Source organism: Doryrhamphus excisus, linkage group LG3 (assembly GCF_037039965.1).
Source record: "Doryrhamphus excisus strain RoL-2023G ecotype Guam linkage group LG3, RoL_Dexc_Guam_v1.1, whole genome shotgun sequence".
Classification (NCBI taxonomy): domain Eukaryota; kingdom Metazoa; phylum Chordata; class Actinopteri; order Syngnathiformes; family Syngnathidae; genus Doryrhamphus; species Doryrhamphus excisus.
Genome location: NC_136359.1, coordinates 5738888 through 5764361, shown reverse-complemented (window position 1 = coordinate 5764361; position 25474 = coordinate 5738888). Strand labels below are relative to the sequence as shown.

Here is a 25474-nt window from a genome sequence, read left to right as displayed (position 1 = left end):
GCACACAGCCAGGAAAACCAAGGAGTGGCTCCGTAAGAAGCATATCAAGGTTCTAGCATGGCCCAGCCAGTCTCCAGACCTGAACCCAATCGAAAATCTTTGGAGGGAGCTCAAACTCCGTGTTTCTCAGCGACAGCCCAGAAACCTGACTGATCTAGAGAAGATCTGTGTGGAGGAGTGGGCCAAGATCCCTCCTGCAGTGTGTGCAAACCTGGTGAAAAACTACAGGAAACGTTTGACCTCTGTAATAGCAAACAAAGGCTACTGTACCAAATATTAACATTCATTTTCTCAGGTGTTCAAATACTTATTTGCAGCTGTATCACACAAATAAATTGTTAAAAAATCATGCATTGTGATTTCTGGATTTTTCTTTTTAGTTTATCTCTCTCACAGTGGACATGCACCTACGATGAAAATTTCAGACCCCTCCATGATTTCTAAGTGGGAGAAATAGCAAAATAGCAGGGTGTTCAAATACTTATTTTCTTCACTGTATGTCATGTCCAAACATTACCTGCGACTCCATTTCTTCCTTTTTCAATTTGATGAGCGACATTCCAGAGAAGTCCATGGTATCTGCACATCAACAAGAATTGCATCATTCACAAAGCCACGCTTGCACACTGCAATATCTACTGTATGCTCATAGCAGAATACATATACTCCTATATCTACTGTATGCTCATAGAAGAATACGCATACTCCAATATACACTCCATTGATACGTACCCTTCTCCTCCATGTTGTCCTGGCCCGTGCGGGTGGAGGCCACCACGTTGGCTGCCTTCTCATTGACGAGACGAGAAGCCTGCTGGAGCGTCGTCAGCCTCTTGCTGTGACGGTCGGCTTTCACCTGCATTCATGACATACAAAACAATTGGAAACAGGCCATAATTGGAGAGAGAAAACATTTTCTTAAAGCAACTCAGCCATTTTTGATGATTTTGACTGATTTTTCAAGGCACGCAACATATTGTGTCCTAGAGCTATATAGACATGGTATATAGTACCAAAAGAATGATTTTTTTTTTAAGTTTGTGGCAGCATTTTAAAGCGCACACAGAGGTAGATAAACCTGCCACGCTTTGTTTAGACCAGGGGTCTCAAACACACGGCCCGTGGGCCAAATGTGGCCCGCAGGACACTAGTTTGAGGCCCCCGCCTTGATATGAAGGTTTAATGTTAGTGCGGCCCGCGCAAGTTTGATATGGATGCTGTATGGTATCATGTACCCAGAAAAAATTATTACGTTTGATTAATGTTCATGTTAAAGGTTAAATAACTGTTAATAGTTATCCTCCCTATCCGTGTGGAAGTGGTAAGTTTTGGCTATTTAAGTTTAAAGGAAATAACTTGAAGGCTACTGTTTAGGTCGCTAGCTCTCTAGTTTGCGAGTTAGCATGTGTCTCAAGACCCTGCAGTTGCGCAATATGTTGTAAATAAAAAGAGTATAAATGTGACTATAGTCGTGTTTTGTCATGTCTACAGGGCTCTAATAATGCTTTGTTCATTTTAATCTGAAAAAAATAATTTGTCTACCCACCAACTATATGTGGTTTCTTACGTTTTTATTATTTGCCGTTTTATTATTATTATTTATTTATTACTGATTAATTGATTTTCTTTATTCTTGATTTGTTTATTTATTTTTCATCTTATTTTGTGCAGAAAAATAAAAATTAAGATATTTGAGAACAGTGGAATGTTTTATCAGAGCTTTTATTGTAGAAAATCGGCACCAAAGCACCAAACCAAAGTTTGTATATTTTTCTGTTTTTAATAAATGCGTTTTTTTTTTTTTTTTGGAAAACCTGATGCGGCCCAGCCTTGCCCAGACCCTAGCTCCAGTGGCCCCCAGGTAAATTGAGTTTGAGACCCCTGGTTTAGACCCAGCAACTTTGGGAAATGGATGACATTACCTTTGATGCGGCGACCAGTTGTGCTGTGCTGGCAGCGATCTCGTGAGAGCAAACGATCAGCTCTTCGTATTTGCCGGTGTGTAGCACCACTTTGTCAGCGGAGTTCCTGTTGGCATCAATGGGGGCCGGGGACACACAACTCACTCCTCTTTGCATTGGAATTAAAAAAAAAAAAAAAAGCAAAAGCATACAACGACTAACTTACACCATCTCAGTGGCCCCCCATCCCACAGCCTTGGCAGCAGAGATGAGGCCCTCGGTCCAGCGAGAGTTCCGGGCATAGAACTCCTTAATGGAGGCTGCACCCTGCAAAAACGACATTTTATGATCTCTCTCTCTGTGTGTGCGTGCTTTTCATTGATGTACAGGAGGACAACTCACCCTCCCGCTCTCCACTATCTCTTTCTGCAGGTCGGTGGAGGAGATGACCAACATGCGGATGGCCTACACGCACAAGAACAACACGCTGAAGATGAGAAACGAGAAAATGGGCCAGGCGGAAAAAAAAAGTAAAACCACACGGTACCTCCATAAGGTCTGTGCAGCTGTACAGGATTCTGCAAAGGAAAAAAGGACCTATCATAAAAAATTTATAACAAAACAAACTAAGTCACCTAACTAACTAAGCCACCGCCAAGCAAAATCAATGGACTTTGCCTTTTTACAGAATCCCAGTCTGGGTAAGCAGGAAACCCCCCAAATTGGTTCCTGTAAATCAATCTGCCCCCACTTTGAAACCTTTTTTGTTTTAGTGGTTCAGCCCATTGGCTTTGTGTGTAAAAAAAAAAAAAAAAAAAAAAAAAAAAAATGGCACCTCCCACAGAAAGACACAAACCTTTCATTGACCTCCAGCTTGATTCCTGACGTGTCTTTTCGGGCTTGGTTCATCATTTCCTGCAAATACAACATGCAGAGATTAATTGGCGGCAGGAAATGAACACGACGGACGGCAATAACAGCAACAACATACAGCAATCCGGCGGACAGCCTCCTCTATGGCTGCCGACGTCGCCGCCATTTCTCTGTCAACCAGATCTCCCAGCTCCTCCTGACGCACGTCCAAGCTTTTTGGTCGCAGCTCCTGCACATTGAGCGCAAGGAGATGTAAAGATGGCGCCTACAGTAGATACAGGAAGTGGTATTATCGGTGCTTGCCTGGCCCAAGCGAAGAATCTTGTGGATGATGACTTGAATGGAGGCCGGGTCGGCCTTCTGGAGGGTGCCCTTGGACTTGAGTTCCTTCAAGAACTGCAGACACTCAGTGGCACAGCCTCTGCAGTTCTCCGTCAGGCCTGCAGGGGGCGCAAATAGAGACAACAGTCCATTTAGTGCAGGGGTCTCAAACTCGATTTACCTGGGGGCCACTGGAGCTAGGGTCTGGGCAAGGCTGGGCCGCATCAGGTTTTCCAAAAAATTTATTAAAAACAGAAAAATATACAAACTTTTTCAGTGCTTTGGTTCCGATTTTCTACAATAAAAGCTCTGATAAAACATTCCACTGTTCTCAAATACCTTAATTTTTATTTTTCTGCACAAAATATAATGAAAAATAAATAAACAAATCAAGAATAAAGAAAATCAATCAGTAATAAATAAATAAATAAATATAATAATAAAACGGCAAATAATAAAAACTTAAGAAACCACATATAGTTGGTGGGTAGACAAATTATTTTTTTCAGATTAAAATGAACAAAGCATTATTAGAGCCCTGTAGACATGACAAAACACGACTATAGTCACATTTATACTCTTTTTATTTACAACATATTGCGCAACTGCAGGGTCTTGAGACACATGCTAACTCGCAAACTAGAGAGCTAGCGACCTAAACGGTAGCCTTCAAGTTATTTCCTTTAAACTTAAATAGCCAAAATCGTACCACTTCCACACGGATAGGGAGGATAACTATTAACAGTTATTTAACCTTTAACATGAACATTAATCAAAAGTAATAATTTTTTCTGGGTACATGATACCATACAGCATCCATATCAAACTTGCGTGGGCCGCACTAACATTGAACTTTCATATCAAGGCGGGGGCCTCAAACTAGTGTCCTGCGGGCCACACTTGGCCCACGGGCCGCGTGTTTGAGACCCCTGATTTAGTGTGATCTGCTTTCTGGGACGGGGGACTACTTTGTGGTTCTAGTTTAACAAAGAAAGCATGTTTTTATTTGTATTTCTGCCATCTAACAGTTAATAACAATGAGAATATTTGAAATATTTCCTGACAATATTAAGATATTTTTCTGGAAAGTACAGAAATTGACAAACTTATTATATTACAATTTCTGGAATACTATCTGCATCGACATTTAATATTTTAAATATTTAAAAAATGCATCATGTTTTTGGGAGTATTGTACCTATCTAAAACTCTGAAGTTGAGCCATTTAAATATATTTTCTTTGTTTTCTACAGTGGGGCTACACGGCGGTCGAGTGTAGTCCGGGGTTCAATTCAACCCTCGGCCATCTCTGTGTGGAGTTTGCATGTTCTCCCCGTGCATGTGTGGGTTCCCTCCTGGTACTCAGGTTTCTTCCCACATTCCAAAAACATGCTAGGTTAATTGCCCACTCCAAATTGTCCATAGGTATGAATGTGAGTGTGAATGGTTGTTTGTCTATATGTGCCCTGTGATTGGCTGGCCACCAGTCCAGGCTGTACTCCGAAGAGAGCTGGGATAGGCTCCAGCACCCCCGCAACCCTCGTGAGGAAAAGCGGTAGAAAATGAATGTTTTCTACAGTATAAAAAGGAGCAGATTGTATTCCCTGTATTATGGGACATATAAACATGTTGTATCTTACGATCTGCATGATCAGTGGGCGCCATGTGTGCCGTAGCGCTGCCGTTGATGATGGTGTCAGCAGCAGAGTGAGAAAACTGGGTCAGCGACCTCAGCAGCCCTCCAGCGTCTAAATACGACAACACAACATTAGTCACACACAGTCACTAATTACTATTAATAGGAGTGGTACGTAGTTGTGCGAGTACTACAAGCAGGAAATGTACCGTTCATGTTCCTCACATAATCCGTATGGCCTTTTTTCACTTTATCGATGGAGCCCAATGTTGCCTCTGCTCGACTTATTAGGTAATCTGTGTTGGAAAAAGCAACAACCAGTTCAAACTTTTGAGCGGAATTTTGCCCATCATTTACAATTTAGATGTGAGACATGAACACACGTCTTTTTCTTTGCTGTACTTTCTGAAGATATATATATATATATATAGAGATCTAAGAATGCAGGTCATGGGACACACCTATTCCGCCTATAAAGTCGTCTGAAAAAGCTCACAAAACAGTGACCAACGCCCCATTTATATATAATATGACCTACATATTAAAGATACAGCGCCATTGCTTTTATTATGGTTGTTAACATTATTATGCCAAAGAAATACGTTACTGACATAGCGCCACAGCGGCTAACTTCACCACACACTCACAATTATGACTGAAATGTAATGCTACATAAATATTCTTTGATATAAAACCTTATTGGAGCGGTTTTAATAGCAGGATTTGCATGCATTAATTACCGCCCTCTTTATCTGTTTGTATATCTTTAGAACACACAGATATGTTTATGTCTCACAAAAGGATTGTGGATGATGGGTGCAGTTTTCCTTTAAGAGCAAAGGTGCGACCTGGGGAGCTGGTGCATTGGATGTGGAGAGGATCGTCCAGCTTGGCTACAGCGTCTTGAATGATGTTCTCCGCTTCTGCCACCGTACCTTGAAGTAACGCAAACTGCTCGTCCAGAAGCTTTTGCTTCAGCAGCTCCTCTTGTCTGGCCTGCAAGCAAACACACTCTTGAGTCCTCAATGGCCACAATGTCCAAAAGGCCTTCCAACAGTAAGAGGTCCCCCCAGAGCCCCTTTAGGAGCACCAAACCTGAAACATCTGTCATTAAATTCAGTAGAATCCCAGCTATTTGTGGTTTTTAATAGTGACTTAAATAAAGACGCTGGATGGCGTTAAGAAAAAAAAAGTTGTGTAAAACTGTTTAAAATTACTTGAAAATGTATTTGGCGGCTGTGAGAGGCATATTATGAGGGTTAAAGTTGTAACGATCGCGCCCTCCTATAGAGGTAACGAGGCTACAAACAAGAAGGTCGCGGGGAGAGCGGATATCAGCTGTAAGAAAAAAAAGGAAACTGTCGAAAATACTTGGTTGCCACGACCACGGCAGTTTAATCACTCCAAACCAAACCCCGCATCATCATCCCCTCCCAACCTAACTAACTAACTCCCACCCGCCAACAAAGATAACCATGAAACACCAAATTAATCCCGAAAGTTTACCCCCCACCCCAAAAGTGTCCCAAAGTTCCCCGAAGAGTCAGTGCTTGTCCTCAAAACAGAGGTGAAAGCCGCAGTTCCACTCACGGACGCGCATCCACTTCTCAGTCCAATCCTTGGGTCTGGAACCTTGCCCAAAGTCCAACAGCTCAAGCCGAGAGGGAAAATGAAATCCCATCAAGTACCGCTTGACAGAGTTGGTCCTCGTGGCTCAAACGCCGGCTCTCAGCATCCCCTCGGCGTGTGACGTCACCAATTTTCTGTTTCTCCCAAAACCACCCCGTCGCGCTGGATGAGCTTCCTTAAATATCTTCTCACTATCCGTTATCCTCTCTATCCGTGTGGAAGTGGTAAGTTTTTGGCTTTTTAAGTTGAAAGGAAATAACTTGAAGGCTACCGTTTAGGTCGCTAGCTCTCTACTGTGCGAGTTAGCATGTGTCTCAAGAACCTGCAGTTGCGCAATATGTTGTAAATAAAGAGTGTATAAATGTGACTATAGTCGTGTTTTGTCATGTCTACAGGGCTCTAATAATGCTTTGTTCATTTTAATCTTCTCACTGCAGTCGCTCTTTGCAGATGAGGAGGATGCATGATTATAATGATGACGCACGTGTATATAACTCCTGTACCTGTTCCCCTGTACACAGATTATGACAGTAGTTTTTCTTACAGCTGAGTATAATATAGTGACGCACCTACGGACCCCACTGACTCTGCTGATGGACTTCTGTGGCCATTAAAGTATCAGGGATTTTTACGGGGGGGGATCTCAATTGTGAGCTCCACTGTCGCCACCAACCTTCTCTTTGAGTTTTGCCTGCAGTTCGCTGAGCTCCCTGCCGCTCTTATCTCGCTCCTGCTGAACAGTGGACTGCTGCAGCTGCGCGCTCTGGCGCACCGACGACAGCTCCGCCTCCTTCTCGCTCACCGAGCGCATCAGACGCTCCTTCTCCGCCTGCAGAGCCGTCATGGAGCTGTTCATCTGCACCGAACTCTGCAACAGAGAGATCGAGGAGTGTGAAACGGCACACAGCGACGAGGCGCTTACAATCACAGCTTACACGCGCTTACCTGCTCGCTGCTCTGCAGGGAGGCGTTGATGCGTGTTATTTCCGCCATCTTTTCTGCCAGCTCCCTCCTCAGCTTCTCCATCTCAAACTTCTGCTCCTCTAGCTACAATACAACGTTCCGATCAAGCACCCGCTCTGCGGTTTGGGGTTTTGAGATACCACAATAAAAAACTACCACCGACCTTCATGTCGGATTCCTGCCTGATCCGATCCACCTCAAAGGACAACTGCTGCTTGGTCCTCTCCACTTCCTCCTGAGTCTGCTGGGTGGCCGACAGCATCTTCACGGTGTCTGCACTCTGGAAGCAAACGGTAAATAAACAAAGCACACCTAGCTAGATAGCTCCAAGTCCTAAAAGTACAGTCCTTTCATGTTCCTACATCATATCATGTACATATTTGCATTTAGACAAGCGTGAACAAGATAAAATGCTAACAGTTTGCAGCCTACCACCTGACTAGATAGACCAGAAAGTGCTTCACTCTATGCAGGTACAGTGGAACCTTGGTTAGAGTCATTCATTTTCCAAAAAGGTTAAACTCTAACCAAAATGCATGTTAACCAAATATATTTTTCCCCATAAGAAATCAAGTACATCAAATAAATTTGTCTAGAAGGACAAAAATGTTTTTATTTATAGTTTCACAATTATACTTTGACATGCAAAAATGCGCATAATAGGTCCAAGATGCTAACCGGAGAATGCATGCAAACCAAGGGGAAATTGACGACGCTAACATGGTTCCACTATACTGTAAATTTAAAATGAGGAAAATGGCTAAAATGCATTAAGGAGGTAGCATTAAGTACAGAAAGTACTCCATGCCATGTTCGTGGTGCTTTCCGTGTACGTGAATGGGTCTCGTTTCTACCTTCCGAAGAAGTTCAGCATGGCTGGCCACCAGCTCGGTGTGCTTCTCTTTCAGCTTATTGTAACGCTGCTCAGTGGCCAGAGCCCTTTCTGCACACAAACGCATGAGAGGCATGAGAAGGAGACCACTCCATCGCGTGGCGACTGCTCCACCATCTTACGCTCTGCCTCCATGAAGGTGCTCTGCAGGCTGTCATGCTCCACGTTCCGGCGGCGAGCGGCCTCCAGCGCCATTCGAAGCTGCTCGTTCTCCACCAGCGCGCGTTGCTTCTGCGCCCGCTGCTCCTCCAGCTCCGCCTCCAGGCTGTTAATCTGCGATTTGAGCTGCGTGATGTAACGCTGGGCCTTGGGGAGGACAAAGAAGGGTGTGAGTGCATCATGACATCACCATCACATGATGTAGTGCAAGCTTGACCACTTCTGACACGATCAATGAGGACGCAATGTGTAATGCGGGAGGAGGAAGTATGACACACGAGTTGGATGCACTCATCGTTGGCCCACATTCCACGTATGAGGAAGAGCATTTGCACCCGCCCAACAGGTGTCCCAGATTCCTGTGCACACAGAATGCCTCGTCATCGTCACCATTCCTCACCTCTGCTTTCACCCTCTCCAGCTCTGCTCTCAGCAGCTCCAAGTCCCGTTTCAGGCTCTCTATCTGGAGGTCTCTGGTGGTCCGCAACAAACACATTTGTCATTTGTTCAATCAATCAATCAGTCAGAGAAACTAGCAACATCAAGGACTTTTTTTTACATATTCTAAAAATAGAATAGTGTTCTACAACTATGCATTTTTATGACGTCACCATGTGTGCAATCTCAAACACCCTTAGACGATGCATCAACAGCAGCAGACAGGAAGTGACGCTTCAATACCTGTCGTCAAAGCCCCCGTTGGGCGGCCCGAACGTCTGATCGAATATGTCTGGCTGCGACACGGCGGCCTGCGTCTGCGAGCTGATGGAGTCGCTGATGTCGATGAGCGGCTCGGCGTCATCGTCGTCGTCTTCCCCGTCGTCTTCGTCCCCGATGACCACCACGGGCTTGACGTGCTTGGCCAGTGAGGCCGCGTGCAGGAAGTTTGGGGGCGACTGAGGAGGACACCGACAGTTGATTGGAAGAAAAATAAGCCAGTTACAGCATGCTGCTGCGACTCACGTCAGGTAGTCTGGGAATCTGGATGAGCCTCTTGAAGTAGTACATTTCTCTGGCTCTGTTGAAGAAGGTCTTCAGGCTGTGGGACAGAAGAAGAAAGACCTTGTTGGATTTCTAAGACTATAAAATGCTCCAATCCCAGCCTGGCTGTTTATTTACCTAAAGCGCAAAGAATACAAGGTGCTAACTGGAAGCAGGTGATAATTGGTGAAAGGTTGTTATTTCCTGTATGCGAAAACTTTGACGCTGTGCCCCCGTTCCCTCCTCACCAAAATCCCACCAGAACTGTGCTCATGGGACCAAGTGGGAGGCCCGTCGCCTACAATTTTCTTGCCGATGAGAGAACGTGAAGACTCAAAAAAGGTTGTGAAGGGTGAGGCGTAATGGTCCATGGCGGGTTGTGTGTCACACTTTCTTTGATGGCGTCACTTGACACCACTTTGTAGCCCTTTTGAGGACGTGCTGAAGCTACAGTACACGTACCTCTGGAACTGGTCCCGGAAACGATCCCGGTGTCCTTGCAACGTGTCAGCAGGGAGACCTGGAATCCACAAAATGATACTTGGTACATTTGCTGACAAAAGGCTCAGTTCTGAGAATGCGATTTGGCGTAAAATAGGCCAAATGTGTGTATGGGGGGAGTGGTAGGTGCATGTGTCAGCAATGATTAAGCATATGCTGAATTACAAGCATGAGGGTTGTGGACCAAGCCAATCATATCTTGTGGTGTGATGACTCTCCATAATGAAGCACGTCTTTTCCAAGTGGTTTCTTGGTCCAGGATAAACAACAACAGTGATGACTGAAAGTGTGAGGTGGGTGCTTTTCTCACAGGCGTGCAGCTTGAACAGCAGCTTGACCATGAAGTGGTAGAGTTGGCTGCAGTCCTGGATGACCTGGATGAGCGGCGACAGGCGACACTGGCCTGACGTCAGCGTGGAGATGGCGATGGACGAGTTGAGCTGTCGGAGTACTGGGGACAGAGCGCAGAGCATGTACTATGTCATATACGATGTGTAGTACTCGCACGTCACAAAGGTTATGGCACACCTAAGAGTTGGGGGAAGCCACTTGCTATTTAAGATTGGAAGCGGAGGAAAGATTATCGGGATGAGCAAATAGGTGGGGATCTACGTTTCAACTACGTGTGTGCAATACGTTGGAGATTAAAGCCAATAGGAGTGCACGTTGTTGAAACAATTTGCTCCATTTATGCGAGTGTACACGGTGTGATGCATGAAGACACAAAACACGATGGAAAAGCAGTGAAAGGTCATCTTCGGCATCGGACATCATGACAATGATGCTTCTAAACTGGACTTTTTGGGGTACATACATACATACTATATATACACACATATATTTTATATATATATACACACACAAACATATATATATGTGTGTATATATATACACATATATATTCACATACATACACACACACACACACACACACACACACACACACACACACATATATAGTACATATACACACATATATAGTACATATACACACATATATATAGTACATATACACACACACACACACACACACTTATATGCATATATATAGGCCTCCAAAGCAATCCTCAAATAATGATGCAGACACCCACTGACTATTGTGCAATGTGGATTTGGGCCACTTTTACACAGAGACCAACTCATGTGCGATGGTTTCAAACGCCGCTAACTACGAATACGCTTGTGTGGCCTGGTGCTTTCTTTCAGGCGGGGCCGACAACATCCGTAAGTGTTGTCACGTGAAACCCTGCAATTAATTCCCATGAAAAAAAACATTCCCTGTGCGTCTACCATTTCAACTCAACTGCAGGAAATGCAACTAATGTCCTCTAATTGCAGGCATTTCCTCATCAAGCCTAGGCTGCATGTTGGAACTTCCCTTCCTAATCAAATGTGGCAAGAAAAAAAGAACACGATAAAGCAGGGGCCTCAAACTAGCGGCCCAAAGTTTGAAACTTTGATACCAAAGTTTAATGTTGAAATGACAACTTAAAGCTGTGTGCACACCGGACACAATTAACATGATTTTGCCCCGCCCATACTGTCACCTTACCCTGTTTTGCTTTGGATTAGCAATGAAGCTAAAGGCTTATGACGCTGGGTACAAATAAATGCAGGAAATGATTTGGAATAAAACGTAAAATACACGTTGAGATAAAGCATCTCATCAAACATGTTGTTAAAGTTACGACGCTGCTCCCAAATGGAACTGAGTACGATGCTAACTTGCTAATTGGGTAAAATTATTAAGTTTCATTAATGTTCATGTTAAAGGTTAAATAACTGTTAATACTGTACATTTGAATCTGAAAAAAAATATTTCTCTACCAACTGTATGTGGTGTCTTACGTTTTTCTTATTTGCTGTTTTATTATTATTTTACTTATTTATTACTGATTGATTGATTTATTTTCTTTATTCTTAATTTGTTTATTTTTTTATCTTATTTTGTGTATAGAAAAATAAAAAGATAAAAAGATATTTGAGAACAGTGGAATGTTTTATCAAATATTTTGGTGTGGAAAACCGGAACCAAAGTACTGAAAAAGTGTAGGGTGTAGCAGAAGCAAAAGCATTGAAGATAGTTTTTTTATTGATTTTTTTCCAGTTTTTAATAAATGTTTTGAGTTTTTTTTGAAAACCTGATGCGGCCCCGGCTTCACCCAGAACCTAGCTCCAGTGGCCCCCAGGTAAATTGAGTTTAAGACCCCTGTGATAAAGAAAGTATCCATGCACTGAGTTGAGTTCATGAATGGGTAATGTCATTCGACTGTCGCTATGAAGCTGCAGCTCCAGTTTCCTGTCTTCAGAAGTTTTTTTTTTTTTTTTGTACCTGTCTCAGCCAACTTCAACTCGCCGTCCATGTAATCAAACACCTCCACAGTCAGCTGGAACCTGTGGGAGTCAATTTGATAGCCTTGTGGTCAGGGAGGACACGGCTGTGTGGGGCACACTCAACTTGGTCGCAAAAACATCACCACGACTGAATTGTTGCTCCTCAACTCACACGTTGTTGATGTCCGTTCCTGCCGTGCGCTCCAGCACCTCGTCGGCGGCCTCCAAGTTGGCCGGGATGTCAGAATGCTGCACAAAGCACGAGTTTAAGACTCACGTCCAACATGCCAACGCATCATACGACCGAGGACGCACTCACCTTGGCGTGAAACTGCATTTTGGTACACAGCAGCTTAGAGTAGAGCGCCACCAGCTGGCCGTATCGGTCATGGAGGTTTCCCTGGAAATGGAAACCTGGTAAATAGGCCATCAAATATGGCAGGTGTGTCCAGGTGTGGCACTGGGGCCATTTCTGGTTGCTTTTTGTGCCGCACACTCTAAACTTAAGACTTTTTTTCTAAATATTCTCCAAATCTCAGACTTATGAAATATAGGCTAAAAAGTATTATAGTGCAATACATTCAAATAAGTTACATTTAAATAAGATAAATAGTAAATCCATTGACGCTGAATTGAAATATGATGAATCTCCAATAAGAACAGACTTACCCAAAGCTGTCCAAGTTCCACAATAGAGCTGTAATGCCTCATGCAGTCTTGTAGCACCTGTGAAGGAAACCCAAATATGCAGTTATTTCACCTTCAAATGAAGAAATACAAAACATATATCATATAATATTTAGAATACAAGATATAGTAATACTATGGAACCAAAACACTCCAAGAAGACTGTAAAACATAAACAATTGAAAGAATGAGTTTCTCCGAAGACGAGCAATGACGGCCTCACATTGCGGTGTCCGTCGCGCAGGACTTTGTGTAGCACGTGGCAGAACTTCCAGCTGAGGATGGAGCTGCTGGCCAGGGGGAATCCCAGCGCGTAGGACCAGAAGGTGAAGGCCCCCTTCTCCCTGTGGGTGCCCAGGATGATACCTGACGGCGCAGTTAAGGACGCTCACACCGTCAAGGCATCGCTATAAAACTGAAGCAGGGAGCTGACGGAAAGGTCTTAAATTGCGACAACAAACATGGTCTTGAAGTGTTCCAACAGGTGTTTAAATGTGCATTACCGCCCCCTGTGGAACTGGAGTGCAACAACATGGACCACAGCTGTCTTCAATTCAAAATGTGTTCATCTATTTCCTTTTCTCTTCCATACTACATTTGTGCTTTAATGTTAGCTTCTTGTTCTCAGCAATCAGCTAAAAGACTACCAGTGCTCCACCTGACACATTCACGGCCACACAAAACAGTCGGACTACAGAGTTCTGTGCGTTCCGACCGGCTGTGAAGCCTCGAACACATCAGGCTGAACACATGAGATCTGTTCACCGATATTCTTCAAGCTAAATTAGCTGATATTCGTCTGGCAGGCTTGCGTGAAACGCAAACATAGGTCCATTATCGAAATTGCATCAACATTGGTAGATATCCAAATTCAGGTGTCAAGATCGGACTGTTGAAGTTTGGAGGAGGTCGCTCCTCTTGCCTTTCTTTCAAGGATACGGCGTGCATGTTTCTCCTTCACAGGGGTCTCTGTAGAATTGATGGCTTTGCTGATGCTGCTCAGCTGAAATGAGGGGGAGGAGAACACAAATAAGTAAATAAATCCAACAATATTACAGTTGTCTCTGGTTTATAGCAATTAACTGGTTCCGGACCTGCAGACATGAAATAATGCAACTATTTGCACCTTTAAACTCTTATTATTCTTTGTTTACGTAACTCATATGTTGCAGGGACTCCTGAGGGCCGCTAGCTAGTTAGCGAGCTAACCAGTTAGCCTCAAATTTGTTCTTTAGAAGCCCCCAAATTACCACTTCCACACAAATGGGAGGAAAACAGCCATGCAGTGTTAAGGCAATTTAATGTTTGAATGTTTTGGGTTAACACTTGGATTTGAAAATGTTTCAACTAATAACCAGACCATAATCTAGCATTATGAAAACCAAGCAATATAGAGTGGGACGACTGTATAGGACAGGGGTCTCAAACTCAATTTACTTGGGGGCCACTGAAGCTAGGGTCTGGGCGAGACTGGGCCGCATCAGGTTTTCCAAAAAAAACAAAAAACAAAAAACGCATTTATTAAAAAAAAATGAATTAGAAAAATGAATAAACTTTGCTTTGGTTTCGATTTTCAACAAGAAAAGCTCTGATAAAACATTCCACTGTTCTCAAATATCTTAATTTTTATTTTTCTACACAAACTAAGATGAAAAATAAACAAATCAAGAATAAGAAAATCAATCACAGTAATAAATAAATAAATATGATAATAATAATAAAACGGCAAATAATAAAAACTTAAGAAACCACATATAGTTGGTGGGTAGACAAATTATTTTTTTCAGATTAAAATGAACAAAGCATTATTAGAGCCCTGTAGACATGACAAAACACGACTATAGTCACATTTATACTCTATTTACAACATATTGCGCAACTGCAGGGTCTTGATACACATGCTAACTCGCAAACTAGAGAGCTAGCGACCTAAACGGTAGCCTCCAAGTTATTTCCTTTAAACTTAAAAAGCCAAAAACTTACCACTTCCACACGGATAGGGAGGATAACTATTAACAGCTATTTAACCTTTAACATGAACATTAATCAAACGTAATAATTTTTTCTGGGTACATGATACCATACAGCATCCATATCAAACTTGTGCGGGATGCACTAACAAACTTTCATATCAAGGCGGGGGCCTCAAACTAGTGTCCTGCGGGCCACATATGGCCCGCGGGCCACGTGTTTGAGACCCCTGGTATAGGATTTGTGCATGACTACTCTGTATGAACTATAAAACACCAGGGACATTCAGTATCTTTTTGCAGTCTATACTAAAAGGCATCTCCTGAGTCATTTGCATGGTTGGCCTTGTACATCGCCAGTCAAACAGGTCTGATGATCCCACACGAGAAGATGATATCACAAAGCATTGTGCAGATAAGGAAACCGAGAGACTAGATCTCGGCTTCCTCCGCAACCGGTCCAGCAGGTAAGACAAGAGTCAACAATCAAAGGACAACAGAAAGGAAGAAACGCAAGATCAGGTGCCAACGTTTGACTTGCTCCATCCCGGAAGAGAAGGGACAACAACGTATCCATTCTGTACATGGACCGTCCAAACGACTGGGTGGAACATCCGAAAGTTAACACGGGTGTTTCATTCAGCTGTGTGAGAAATGTAAAGTCCATTCGACTAATGGGGTTGAGAAACCGCAACGCCACGTGGTGTGTCTGTCAGAAAAACAACAACACGGGCAACAACTGCCAATAGTGGCAACTATTTTTACATGTTTTTTTTTTTTTTACATATTGTGCCTGCACATTAGCTGTGAGTTGTGTGTGTGTGTGCACACAAAACCAGCAGTGTTATGCAAGGCACTCATCCAGTAGCGGCATTAATCCCCATGTGACTTTAATCTCCGACTATCTGTTTTTGCCTAAATGATTCCACACTAATGACTGTGTAAAATATACCGCATATATGTTAATATATTACATTTAGAATATACATTTATTTTAATAACCCAAAGCCCAGTTCCAGGTGTGTTTCAGAAAGGGCAGAAATTATATATATTTTTAATGTTAATGTTATTTGGGTTTCAAAATGTATTAAAAAAATAACAACCTCAGAAAACTAAAATATTTTACATAATTTTAAATATTTGTATTTCAAAACAACAAATTTCCAAAAATATCTGTATTTCATTTAAATATACACTATATAATGAAATTAATGTGCATTAGAAACCACAAAATCCAAAGAAATACATCGGAATAGGTGCAGATTCTGGAAGAACTAGAAAGCTTTCTGTGAGGGTTATGTTGTGTAGCTGCTCCACTACTCAATACAAAGGACCCAAAAATGAGCATAATAGCTCCCCTTTAAATATCAATTATTATCAATGATATCATGCATTAGAAAATTAAAATCAATGTTAATAAAATGAATAAATAATAAGCAATAAATTAATGGAAGTTGATATTCTGAAGAAATCTTTTCATATTAAAATCCAAAATAGATTTTTTTATTTGTATCTTCTTCTTTGATATATACTAAATATTTTACAAATGTATAATTTTTTAATTTTATACATTATTTTATGTACTAATGTGTTCTGAAATATATTTTGCACTTACAGTTGTATTTTGTTTTGAAGGTCATTTTCATATAAGAAAAAAAAATCTAATATTCCTGCTTTTACGTCTGTAAATGTCAAAGGGAATATGTGGTGAGATCAGTTGTGAAGCCCTTGCTCTATGGCAGGGGTGGGCAAAGTTTTTGACTCGCGGGCCGCATTGATTTAAAAAAAATTGATGGGGGGCCAGACTATATATATAAATTTAAATAAATTAAATACATTTATTTATACATTTATAAATACATTTATTTACAAATTTATAAATAAATTTATTATAATTATTATTCATTCATTTTCTACCGCTTTTCCTTGCAGAGGTGTTGGAGCCTATCCCAGCTGTCTTTGGGCGAGAGGCGGGGTACACCCTGGACTGGTGGCCAGCCAATCACAGGGCACATATAGACAAACAACCATTCACACTCACATTCATACCTATGGACAATTTGGGGTCGCTAATTAACCTAGCATGTTTTTGGAATGTGGGAGGAAACCCGGAGAAAACCCACGCATGCACGCGGAGAACATGCAAACTCCACACAGAGATGGCCGAGGGTGGAATTGAACCCCGGTCTCCTAGCTGTGAGGTCTGCGCAATAACCACTCGACCACTGTGCAGCCATTATTATTATCATTATTATTATTATTATTATTATTATGTGCTTGTGTCCCTTTTTTCAGGAGCACTTTGTAAACAACAGACCACATCAAATAACAAAATTGATAATACTTTGGAAAGAACGGGGGGGCCGTATTCAAACACTTAGCGGGCCGGATGTGGCCCCCGGGCCGTAGTTTGCCCACCCCTGCTCTATGGGAACCCGTCTGTGTACATTATTTTAAAAAATGCTACATCCCAGGCTATCGATCAACAAAACAAAGCACAAAGAGGGTCTTCTGGAGCAGCACAGTGAGTGTAAACTTCCCGGTGACGCAAATGGAGCTTCCGCTCGCTTCGGTTTGCACAGAGCGAGTGTGGCGGCGGCGGCGTGGATGGCGTGGTGACAATGAGGGGCTTGTTGGTTTTTGTGGGAGGAAAGCAGCCAGCGCACAGAGGATGAATGCTGGGTGGCATGCAGCGGGGGTAGGTGGTGGGGGGGGGGGGGGTGACTCTGGCACACAGAGGCTGGCTCAGAGACCTTGACAGATGGACGCTTGAGCAGCGAGGCCTTGGGGGAAGGAGTAGTAATGTGGTGGTGGTAGTAGTGGAAGACTCCATCTACATGTAGAGCTGGAAGTGCAGTCAAAACGGCTTTGTGCATTCTATTTTTATTTGGGACGGGCAACTACTTGGCGCATCATGAAGGCTTGTAAGGAGGAGAGTGGCCTCAGTTGTTGCCATGACGACCCAGCTCCCAAAGCCTTTTGTTGAAACGTCCACAACGGTGCCAGAAGAAAGACTACGTTCCATGTACACCCGTTAGAAAGGTACGGTTGGAGCCCACTTAAACTTTATTGTACACTTCAGCAGGTGCGATAATCATTACACACACCGGCCTGACTCGTTCTCTGTTGTGTGTCTCCCTTAAAACAGTCCCCCCTGCAAGCTGAGTTAATTAAGGAACCTTTACCTCTATACTTTGCTCAAGGGTCTTTCTTGAATTCATTGCCAATAAAAGGCAGACATACTGTATTTTCTGGACTATAAGTCAAATATAAGGCTATAAGGCAAATAATAAAAACTTAAGAAAGCACATGGTGGGTAGACAAATTATTTTTTTCAGATTAAAATTAACAAAGCATTATTAAAGCCCTGTAGACATGACAAAACACGACTATAGTCACATTTATACTCTTTTTATTTACAACATATTGTGCAACTGCAAGGTCTTGAGACACATGCTAACTCGCAAACTAGAGAGCTAGCGACCTAAATGGTAGCCTTCAAGTTATTTCCTTTAAACTTAAATAGCCAAAAACTTACCACTTCCACACGGATAGGGAGGATAACTATTAACAGTTATTTAACCTTTAACATGAACATTAATCAAACGTAATAATTTTTTCTGGGTACATGATACCATACAGCATCCATATCAAACTTGCGCGGGGCGCACTAACATTAAACTTTCATATCAAGGCGGGGGCCTTAAACTAGTGTCCTGCGGGCCACATTTGGCCCGCGGGCCGTGTGTTTGAGACCCCTGTTTTAACGTAAGTATCTATCAGTGAAAAAGGACGGTATCGATATCGGCCGATACCGAACGGGGGCAGATCAACCGGAACACACACACAGTATAGACATATTTATTTAACTTATTTATTCATTTTTACATCACAACTGCCAAGTCGCACTTTTTTTCATAGGTTGGCTGTTCCTGCGACTTATACTCCAAAGCGACATATAAATGAAAAAACTGGACACCTCTTCTGTTCATGTTTATTTTTGGTGTAGCTGAATAAGCATTGTGTTAGCATATCTTACACCTATTCAGCCTGTTCTCTATTCTTTTATTGTTAGAACTTGCCTTCCAAGAGGACGTAATGTCTGTTTTGATGAAGTAGTTTGGAAAATAAATTACCCGCAAAAAATGCCACTTATACTCCAGTCCGATTTACGTATGGTTTTTTTTTTCTACCTACTTATGCATTTTTGGTCTTGTGCGACTTATAGTCCAGAAAATACGATACTTTGTTTGACAACATCACTAATAACGGGAAATCTTTACAACATTTTCTTCCCATTACTGATAGGATCCCACATTGATTTTAAAAAGGTGATAACCGGTGCAGTACAAGTGAGAAGGAGGCAAAGCCTGAGCTAATCTCCGCCCATCTGCCATAAGGTGGGTTGCCAGCTCGCATTATTGTTAATTAATGCCATTAATTCACTCATCTATGCTGCTTTGTGTCCTCTTGTGTCCACCCACCTCCCGTGCGCTTTAGAGGCATGTGGGAACCCACCGAGAGGTTGCTTTTCAAAACTCTGCTTCTTATTGGACAAAGCTGCTGCGATGACGACGATAGCCCTGTGTGCGGCTCTTTATCAGCTTAAATAAACACACACACACAACAGCAAGGGATCTGGCCCAAAAGATCAGTGAACTTAACTGGCGCATCTTAGCTGCGCTTTATACGACAATGTCGGCGTAAAAAAGTTTCACTTGTTGGGGACAAACAATCTGACAGTTAAAACACTGCAATACTCGTGCCAGACCACTTGTTGGCGATGTGAGGTCCACCGTGATTGAAGGGAAATTGGTATGCACATGAGCAAACGCATCCAATGTGAAAATTGTAAATGGTTCATGCTATATTTGTAAATACATTTTTATATTCATGCAAAACAACATTTTTGAATTTTTTTTTTTTTTTAATTTTCTTGAAATGTATCTGTTCACACTGTTCCATTGCTATAAGTGATACAACATATGGCAGGGGTCTCAAACACGTGGCCCGCAGGCCAAATGTGGCCCGCAGGCCACTAGTTTGAGGCCCCCGCCTTGATATGAAAGTTTAATGTTAGTGCGGCCCGCGCAAGTTTGATATGGATGCTGTATGGTATCATGTACCCAGAAAAAATTATTACGTTTGATTAATGTTCATGTTAAAGGTTAAATAACTGTTAATAGTTATCCTCCCTATCCGTGTGGAAGTGGTAAGTTTTTGGCTATTTAAGTTTAAAGGAAATAACTTGAAGGCTACCGTTTAGGTCGCTCGCTCTCTAGTTTGCGAGTTAGCATGTGTCAAGACCCTGCAGTTGCTATGTATGTTGTAAATAAAAAGAGTATAAATGTGACTATAGTTGTGTTTTGTCATGTCTACAGGGCTCTAATAATGCTTTGTTCATTTTAATCTGAAAAAATAATTTGTCTACCCACCAACTATATGTGGTTTCTTAAGTTTTTATTATTTGCCGTTTTATTATTATTATTATTATTATTATATTTATTTATTACTGATGATTGATTTTTATTCTTGATTTGTTTATTTTTCATCTTATTTTGTGCAGAAAAATAAAAATTAAGATATTTGAGAACAGTGGAATGTTTTATCAGAGCTTTTATTGTAGAAAATCAGAACCAAAGCACTGAAAAAGTTTGTATATTTTTCTGTTTTTAATAAATGCTTTTTTTTTTTTTTTTGGAAAACCTGATGCGGCCCAGCCTTGTCCAGACTCTAGCTCCAGTGGCCCCCAGGTAAATTGAGTTTGAGACCCCTGGCATATGGCATCAATTATGTTGCACAATTGCAGAGATGAAATACACAACAGCGTATCTGTCCAAGACAGGTGTGGACAAACATTACTCATTAGCATTAAAGCTACAGACACGCATTCCATGAAGCCAGGACGTTGTTAAGCATAGGTCGTCATGTACTCTATGTAGAAGGAAGCAGCCTGCATGATGGCATGTGATCAAGTAGCTGAATCATGCGGGAAAGATGGCTGAACTCCGCTGAAGTCAAGGTGAAACATCTCAGATACGCACAGCGTCCTCCATGTGTGTGTGTGTAGGCGCGGTGTTTGCTTTCCTTTGCTCTTCTCGTTGCCCGAGTGAGCACCGGTGAGGCGGGTGGGGGAGGGCGAGGGTTGAGGCGGGATGGTGGTGAATAAACAGAGCGCCTGGGTGAGAGTGTGGCGAGGGAATATTACACTCATGCTTTCGGCCTTCTCCTGCTCATTGCCGAGGAGAGCAGTGACGCGTTTGTTGTGTTTGTCAGTGCTCGTATTTCCAAAACACGCGCTTAGAAAAGTTTATTTTGACTGAAAACACGCAATAACGTAACAACATTTAAACAATACATAAATACAGATTCTTCACTATCTTGTGTGTTTTAAGCCAGCACACGTGCACGATGCAGTGTCAAACCGGACAAGGAGGCATTCACATGCAGGACAAACATTAGCATAGCTATGTGAGCTACAGTGCTAATTTAACAATAAATGCATTGGTTCAGTGTTTAGATGCTTCATAGAACAACAAGACCTCTTAGACGCTAGCATAGACACGGCAAAAGACTGTAGCGTTATGAGGAACAATGCAAGGTAACATACTAAAAGTTAGGAAAGAAAAAGACACTTGCAAAGCCAAATGCTACAGCATTTGTGCTAGCGTTACACTCACATGCTAACAGCTACATGATGCTAGCTTAGCCTATTTGCTGAACAAAATGAGCAAATAAAGGGAGCGCATCAACACTAACGAGCCGTGCGTAATCGCAGAAGAAGTGCTGCTCTTTAATACAGTTGAAAAGGCAGCATTTCAAGAAATGCAGCAAACATTGGACAGACTTCACCAATTGCCCAATGACAAATGCCAATTCCACAAAGTTCATTCATATTTCTTCATTGCACTTTTCTTAAGGTTAAAGGTTGAAATCTTGCCCCCCCCCTCCAGTGCTGGCGTTACACTCACATGCTAACAGCTACATGATGCTAGCTTAGCCTATTTGCTGAACAAAATGAGCAAATAAAGGGAGTGCATCCACACTAACGAGCCGGTGCGTAATCGCAGAAGAGGTGCTGCTCTTCAATACAGTTGAAAAGGCAGCATTTCAAGAAATGCAGCAAACATTTGACAGACTTCGCCAATTGCCCAATGACAAATGCCAATTCCACAAAGTTCATTCATATTTCTTCATTGCACTTTTCTTAAGGTTAAAGGTTGAAATCTTGCCCCCCCCCTCCAGTGCTGGCGTTACACTCACATGCTAACAGCTACATGATGCTAGCTTAGCCTATTTGCTGAACAAAATGAGCAAATAAAGGGAGCGCATCAACACTAACGAGCCGGTGCGTAATCGCAGAAGAGGTGCTGCTCTTTAATACAGTTAAAGGCAGCATTTCAAGAAATGCAGCAAACATTTGACAGACTTCGCCAATTGCCCAATGACAAATGCCAATTCCACAAAGTTCATTCATATTTCTTCATTGCACTTTTTTTAAGGTTAAAGGTTGAAATCTTGCCCCCCCCCCTCCAGTGGTGGCGTTACACTCACATGCTAATAGCTACATGATGCTAGCTTAGCCTATTTGCTGAACAAAATGAGCAAATAAAGGGAGCGCATCAAAACGAACGAGCCGGTGCGTAATCGCAGAAGAGGTGCTGCTCTTTAATAGAGTTGAAAAGGCAGCATTTCAAGAAATGCAGCAAACATTTGACAGACTTCGCCAATTGCCCAATGACAAATGCCAATTCCACAAAGTTCATTCATATTTCTTCATTGCACTTTTCTTAAGGTTAAAGGTTAAAATCTTGCCTCCCACCCCCAGTGCTAGCGTTACTCACATGCTAACAGCTACATGATGCTAGCTTAGCCTATTTGCTGAACAAAATGAGCAAATAAAGGGAGTGCATCAAAACGAACGAGCCGGTGTGTAATCGCAGAAGAGGTGCTGCTCTTTAATACAGTTGAAAAGGCAGCATTTCAAGAAATGCAGCAAACATTCGACAGACTTTACCAATGGCCCAATGACAAATGCCAATTCCACAAAGTTCATTCATATTTCTTCATTGCACTTTTCTTAAGGTTAAAATCTTGCCCCCCCCCTCCAGTGCTGGCGTTACACTCACATGCTAATAGCTACATGATGCTAGCTTAGCCTATTTGCTGAACAAAATGAGCAAATAAAGGGAGCGCATCAAAACAAACGAGCCGGTGCGTAATCGCAGAAGAGGTGCTGCTCTTTAATAGAGTTGAAAAGGCAGCATTTCAAGAAATGCAGCAAACATTTGACAGACTTTACCAATGGCCCAATGACAAATGCCAATTCCACAACTTCACAGCATGAAATGACACTCTTTATATTGCATTATTTGGTCTCAAATAATAAAATGTTTCATCAATTTGTGGGACAATAAACATTTAAAAACGCACCTGCATTGGAAAAAGTTCATTCATATTTCTTCATTGCACTTTTCTTAAGGTTAAAATCTTGCCCCCCCCCCCCCCCTCCAGTGCTGGCGTTACACTCACATGCTAACAGCTACATGATGCTAGCTTAGCCTATTTGCTGAATAAAATGAGCAAATAAAGGGAGCGCATCAAAACGAACGAGCCGGTGTGTAATCGCAGAAGAGGTGCTGCTCTTTAATACAGTTGAAAAGGCAGCATTTCAAGAAATGCAGCAAACATTTAACAGACTTCACCAATTGCCCAATGATAAATGCCAATTCCACAACTTCACAGCATGAAATGACACTCTTTATATTGCATTATTTGGTCTCAAATAATAAAATGTTTCATCAATTTGTGGGACAATAAACATTTCAAAACGCACCTGCATTGGAAAATGTTCATTCATATTTCTTCATTGCACTTTTCTTAAGGTTAAAGGTTAAAATCTTGCCTCTTCTCCCCCCAGTGCTAGCGTTACACTCACATGCTAACAGCTCCACGATGCTAGCTTAGCCTATTTGCTGAACAAAATTAGCAAACATCCGTAGCTGTCTGTTATAAGATGTGTAGCGAAGCCTAGTTTTAGTTTCTTTATAAAAAGATGCCAAATGTGGAGCAAACAAACAAGGGATGGCATTTGAGGCTTTTGTATGCTAGTGTATTTTTAACTAAGTTTACTATTATTACTGTGTCGGTTTTATTCAACCATCTTGAATCTCAGGTTCCCACGTCCGTCACACGAGTGGGAGTGTGTGAGGGTGTGAAACCTCCACCAAGGCCCAAACACCCTAACGAGGATGACCCCTTCATGTGTCTGAACCCCTTTAATGGCAAATATGCCCTTCGACGTGGATTGCGTGTCACCCTGCTAACCGACAACAGTACAATGTCAGGTGGAGAGAAAAAGAAGTCATTCCGCACTTGCTGGCTGGCGGTAGCTCGTCTTATCCTGAAGGGAGCTGGCCAAACCGGACCAACAAGATCAGCACCCTCGGTGTATTCGCTTCCCAAATGTCCTATTTGACTTGAAATGATTCTATAGGCGCCATGCCGTTTTTGGGTCACTTTCAGCCAATATCGTAAGTGATAGGCAGGAGACTCACAGGTGAGACCTCCATTTTGATTGATGAGTTAATTGGAAGGTCACGCGACACGCACTCTTCATAACAAACGCACACAAAACAAAATGAATGACAAATCTTTTTTGTCTTACCTGCTGCTTGTCAAAGTGCTCCCTCTCGGCTCCGAGGCTGGCTTCAGTCCGCCTGGACTTGACCCGCGTCGAGAGGTTGTTCATCCTCCACTTCCGATAAAGCGAATCCCCATAAAAGTCAAAATAATAACAAAGGAAAAAAAACACAAGGACACGCGGGTTCACGTCGCTATGAGCTCTCCGTCTCCTTCCTTCTTCAGAGCGGCTGCTGAGACATTCCCGGGCCGTCTCTTCGGTGATGAAGAGCGGCCAAAAAGCAGGAAACTGCAGCCCGGGCGCCTTCTGACGTATCCGGAAGAGCCTCCTCCCACCGCCATGTATCGTGACGTCATCGGCCTCCCATCTCTCGCTATATTGTTGAGCTTCTAAATAATCATTCATTCATTTGAAGTACTTTCCTGAGACATTGAACATTTTTAATCGAACAAAATAATGTTATAATGTTTCTGTATAAAACTGTATTGTTTTAATTTAAAGCAGCTATTTTCTTAGGTTGGCCATTTTATACATTTTATGTAGTACTTTTCAGTCATATTATGAATGATACTGTCGTTTTGCTTCATGGTTACATACTGTGGGACATACTGTGTTACATACTCATGGGATGATGCCCCCCCCCCCAATGAAAAGATGGAGAGTCCATTACACAAAATTAGCCTCCTCCAGGGGTGTCCAAAGTGTGGCCAGGGCACCGCTTGCAGCCCGCGCTTGGTTAATTAGTCCTGATTAAGAACTTTGAGTCAAGTTGTCATTTTTGGTCAGATTACGTTGGGAAAAATTTCTAATCATGTGAAGAAATTTTATCCCCAAAAGTTGAAATATTTGGATTTTCTTTAACTAACAGCAGGAATTTATAAAGTCAAAATATTAAGAGGAAAATTTTATATTCTAAGAAAAAAAGGTTGCAAATTTACAAGGTAAACTAAATATGAGTAAAAAATAATGTCATTAAATATTAAA

The 25474-nt window shown here is 42.2% G+C and overlaps 1 protein-coding gene across 1 annotated transcript in view; it reads right to left on the bottom strand.

Moving 5' to 3' along the window:
- The window catches only part of hip1rb (huntingtin interacting protein 1 related b), a 29896-nt gene extending 5089 nt beyond the window's left edge, over positions 1-24807 (bottom strand). The window contains exons 1-29 of the mRNA XM_058071010.2: positions 24515-24807; positions 13817-13880; positions 13101-13243; positions 12860-12916; positions 12510-12590; positions 12363-12439; positions 12189-12250; positions 10167-10307; positions 9818-9875; positions 9338-9413; positions 9056-9270; positions 8775-8847; positions 8338-8521; positions 8178-8266; positions 7487-7603; positions 7306-7407; positions 7034-7228; positions 5580-5727; positions 4941-5027; positions 4736-4843; positions 3078-3214; positions 2893-3003; positions 2758-2816; positions 2449-2479; positions 2304-2366; positions 2128-2228; positions 1923-2028; positions 733-856; positions 518-579 (exon numbers count right to left, since the gene is read on the bottom strand). Coding sequence (XP_057926993.2) covers positions 518-579; positions 733-856; positions 1923-2028; positions 2128-2228; positions 2304-2366; positions 2449-2479; positions 2758-2816; positions 2893-3003; positions 3078-3214; positions 4736-4843; positions 4941-5027; positions 5580-5727; positions 7034-7228; positions 7306-7407; positions 7487-7603; positions 8178-8266; positions 8338-8521; positions 8775-8847; positions 9056-9270; positions 9338-9413; positions 9818-9875; positions 10167-10307; positions 12189-12250; positions 12363-12439; positions 12510-12590; positions 12860-12916; positions 13101-13243; positions 13817-13880; positions 24515-24598 — 2955 coding nt within the window. The 5' untranslated portion in view covers positions 24599-24807. The remainder of the gene's footprint in view (positions 1-517; positions 580-732; positions 857-1922; positions 2029-2127; positions 2229-2303; positions 2367-2448; positions 2480-2757; positions 2817-2892; positions 3004-3077; positions 3215-4735; positions 4844-4940; positions 5028-5579; positions 5728-7033; positions 7229-7305; positions 7408-7486; positions 7604-8177; positions 8267-8337; positions 8522-8774; positions 8848-9055; positions 9271-9337; positions 9414-9817; positions 9876-10166; positions 10308-12188; positions 12251-12362; positions 12440-12509; positions 12591-12859; positions 12917-13100; positions 13244-13816; positions 13881-24514) is intronic.
- Positions 24808-25474: the final 667 nt, after the last annotated feature.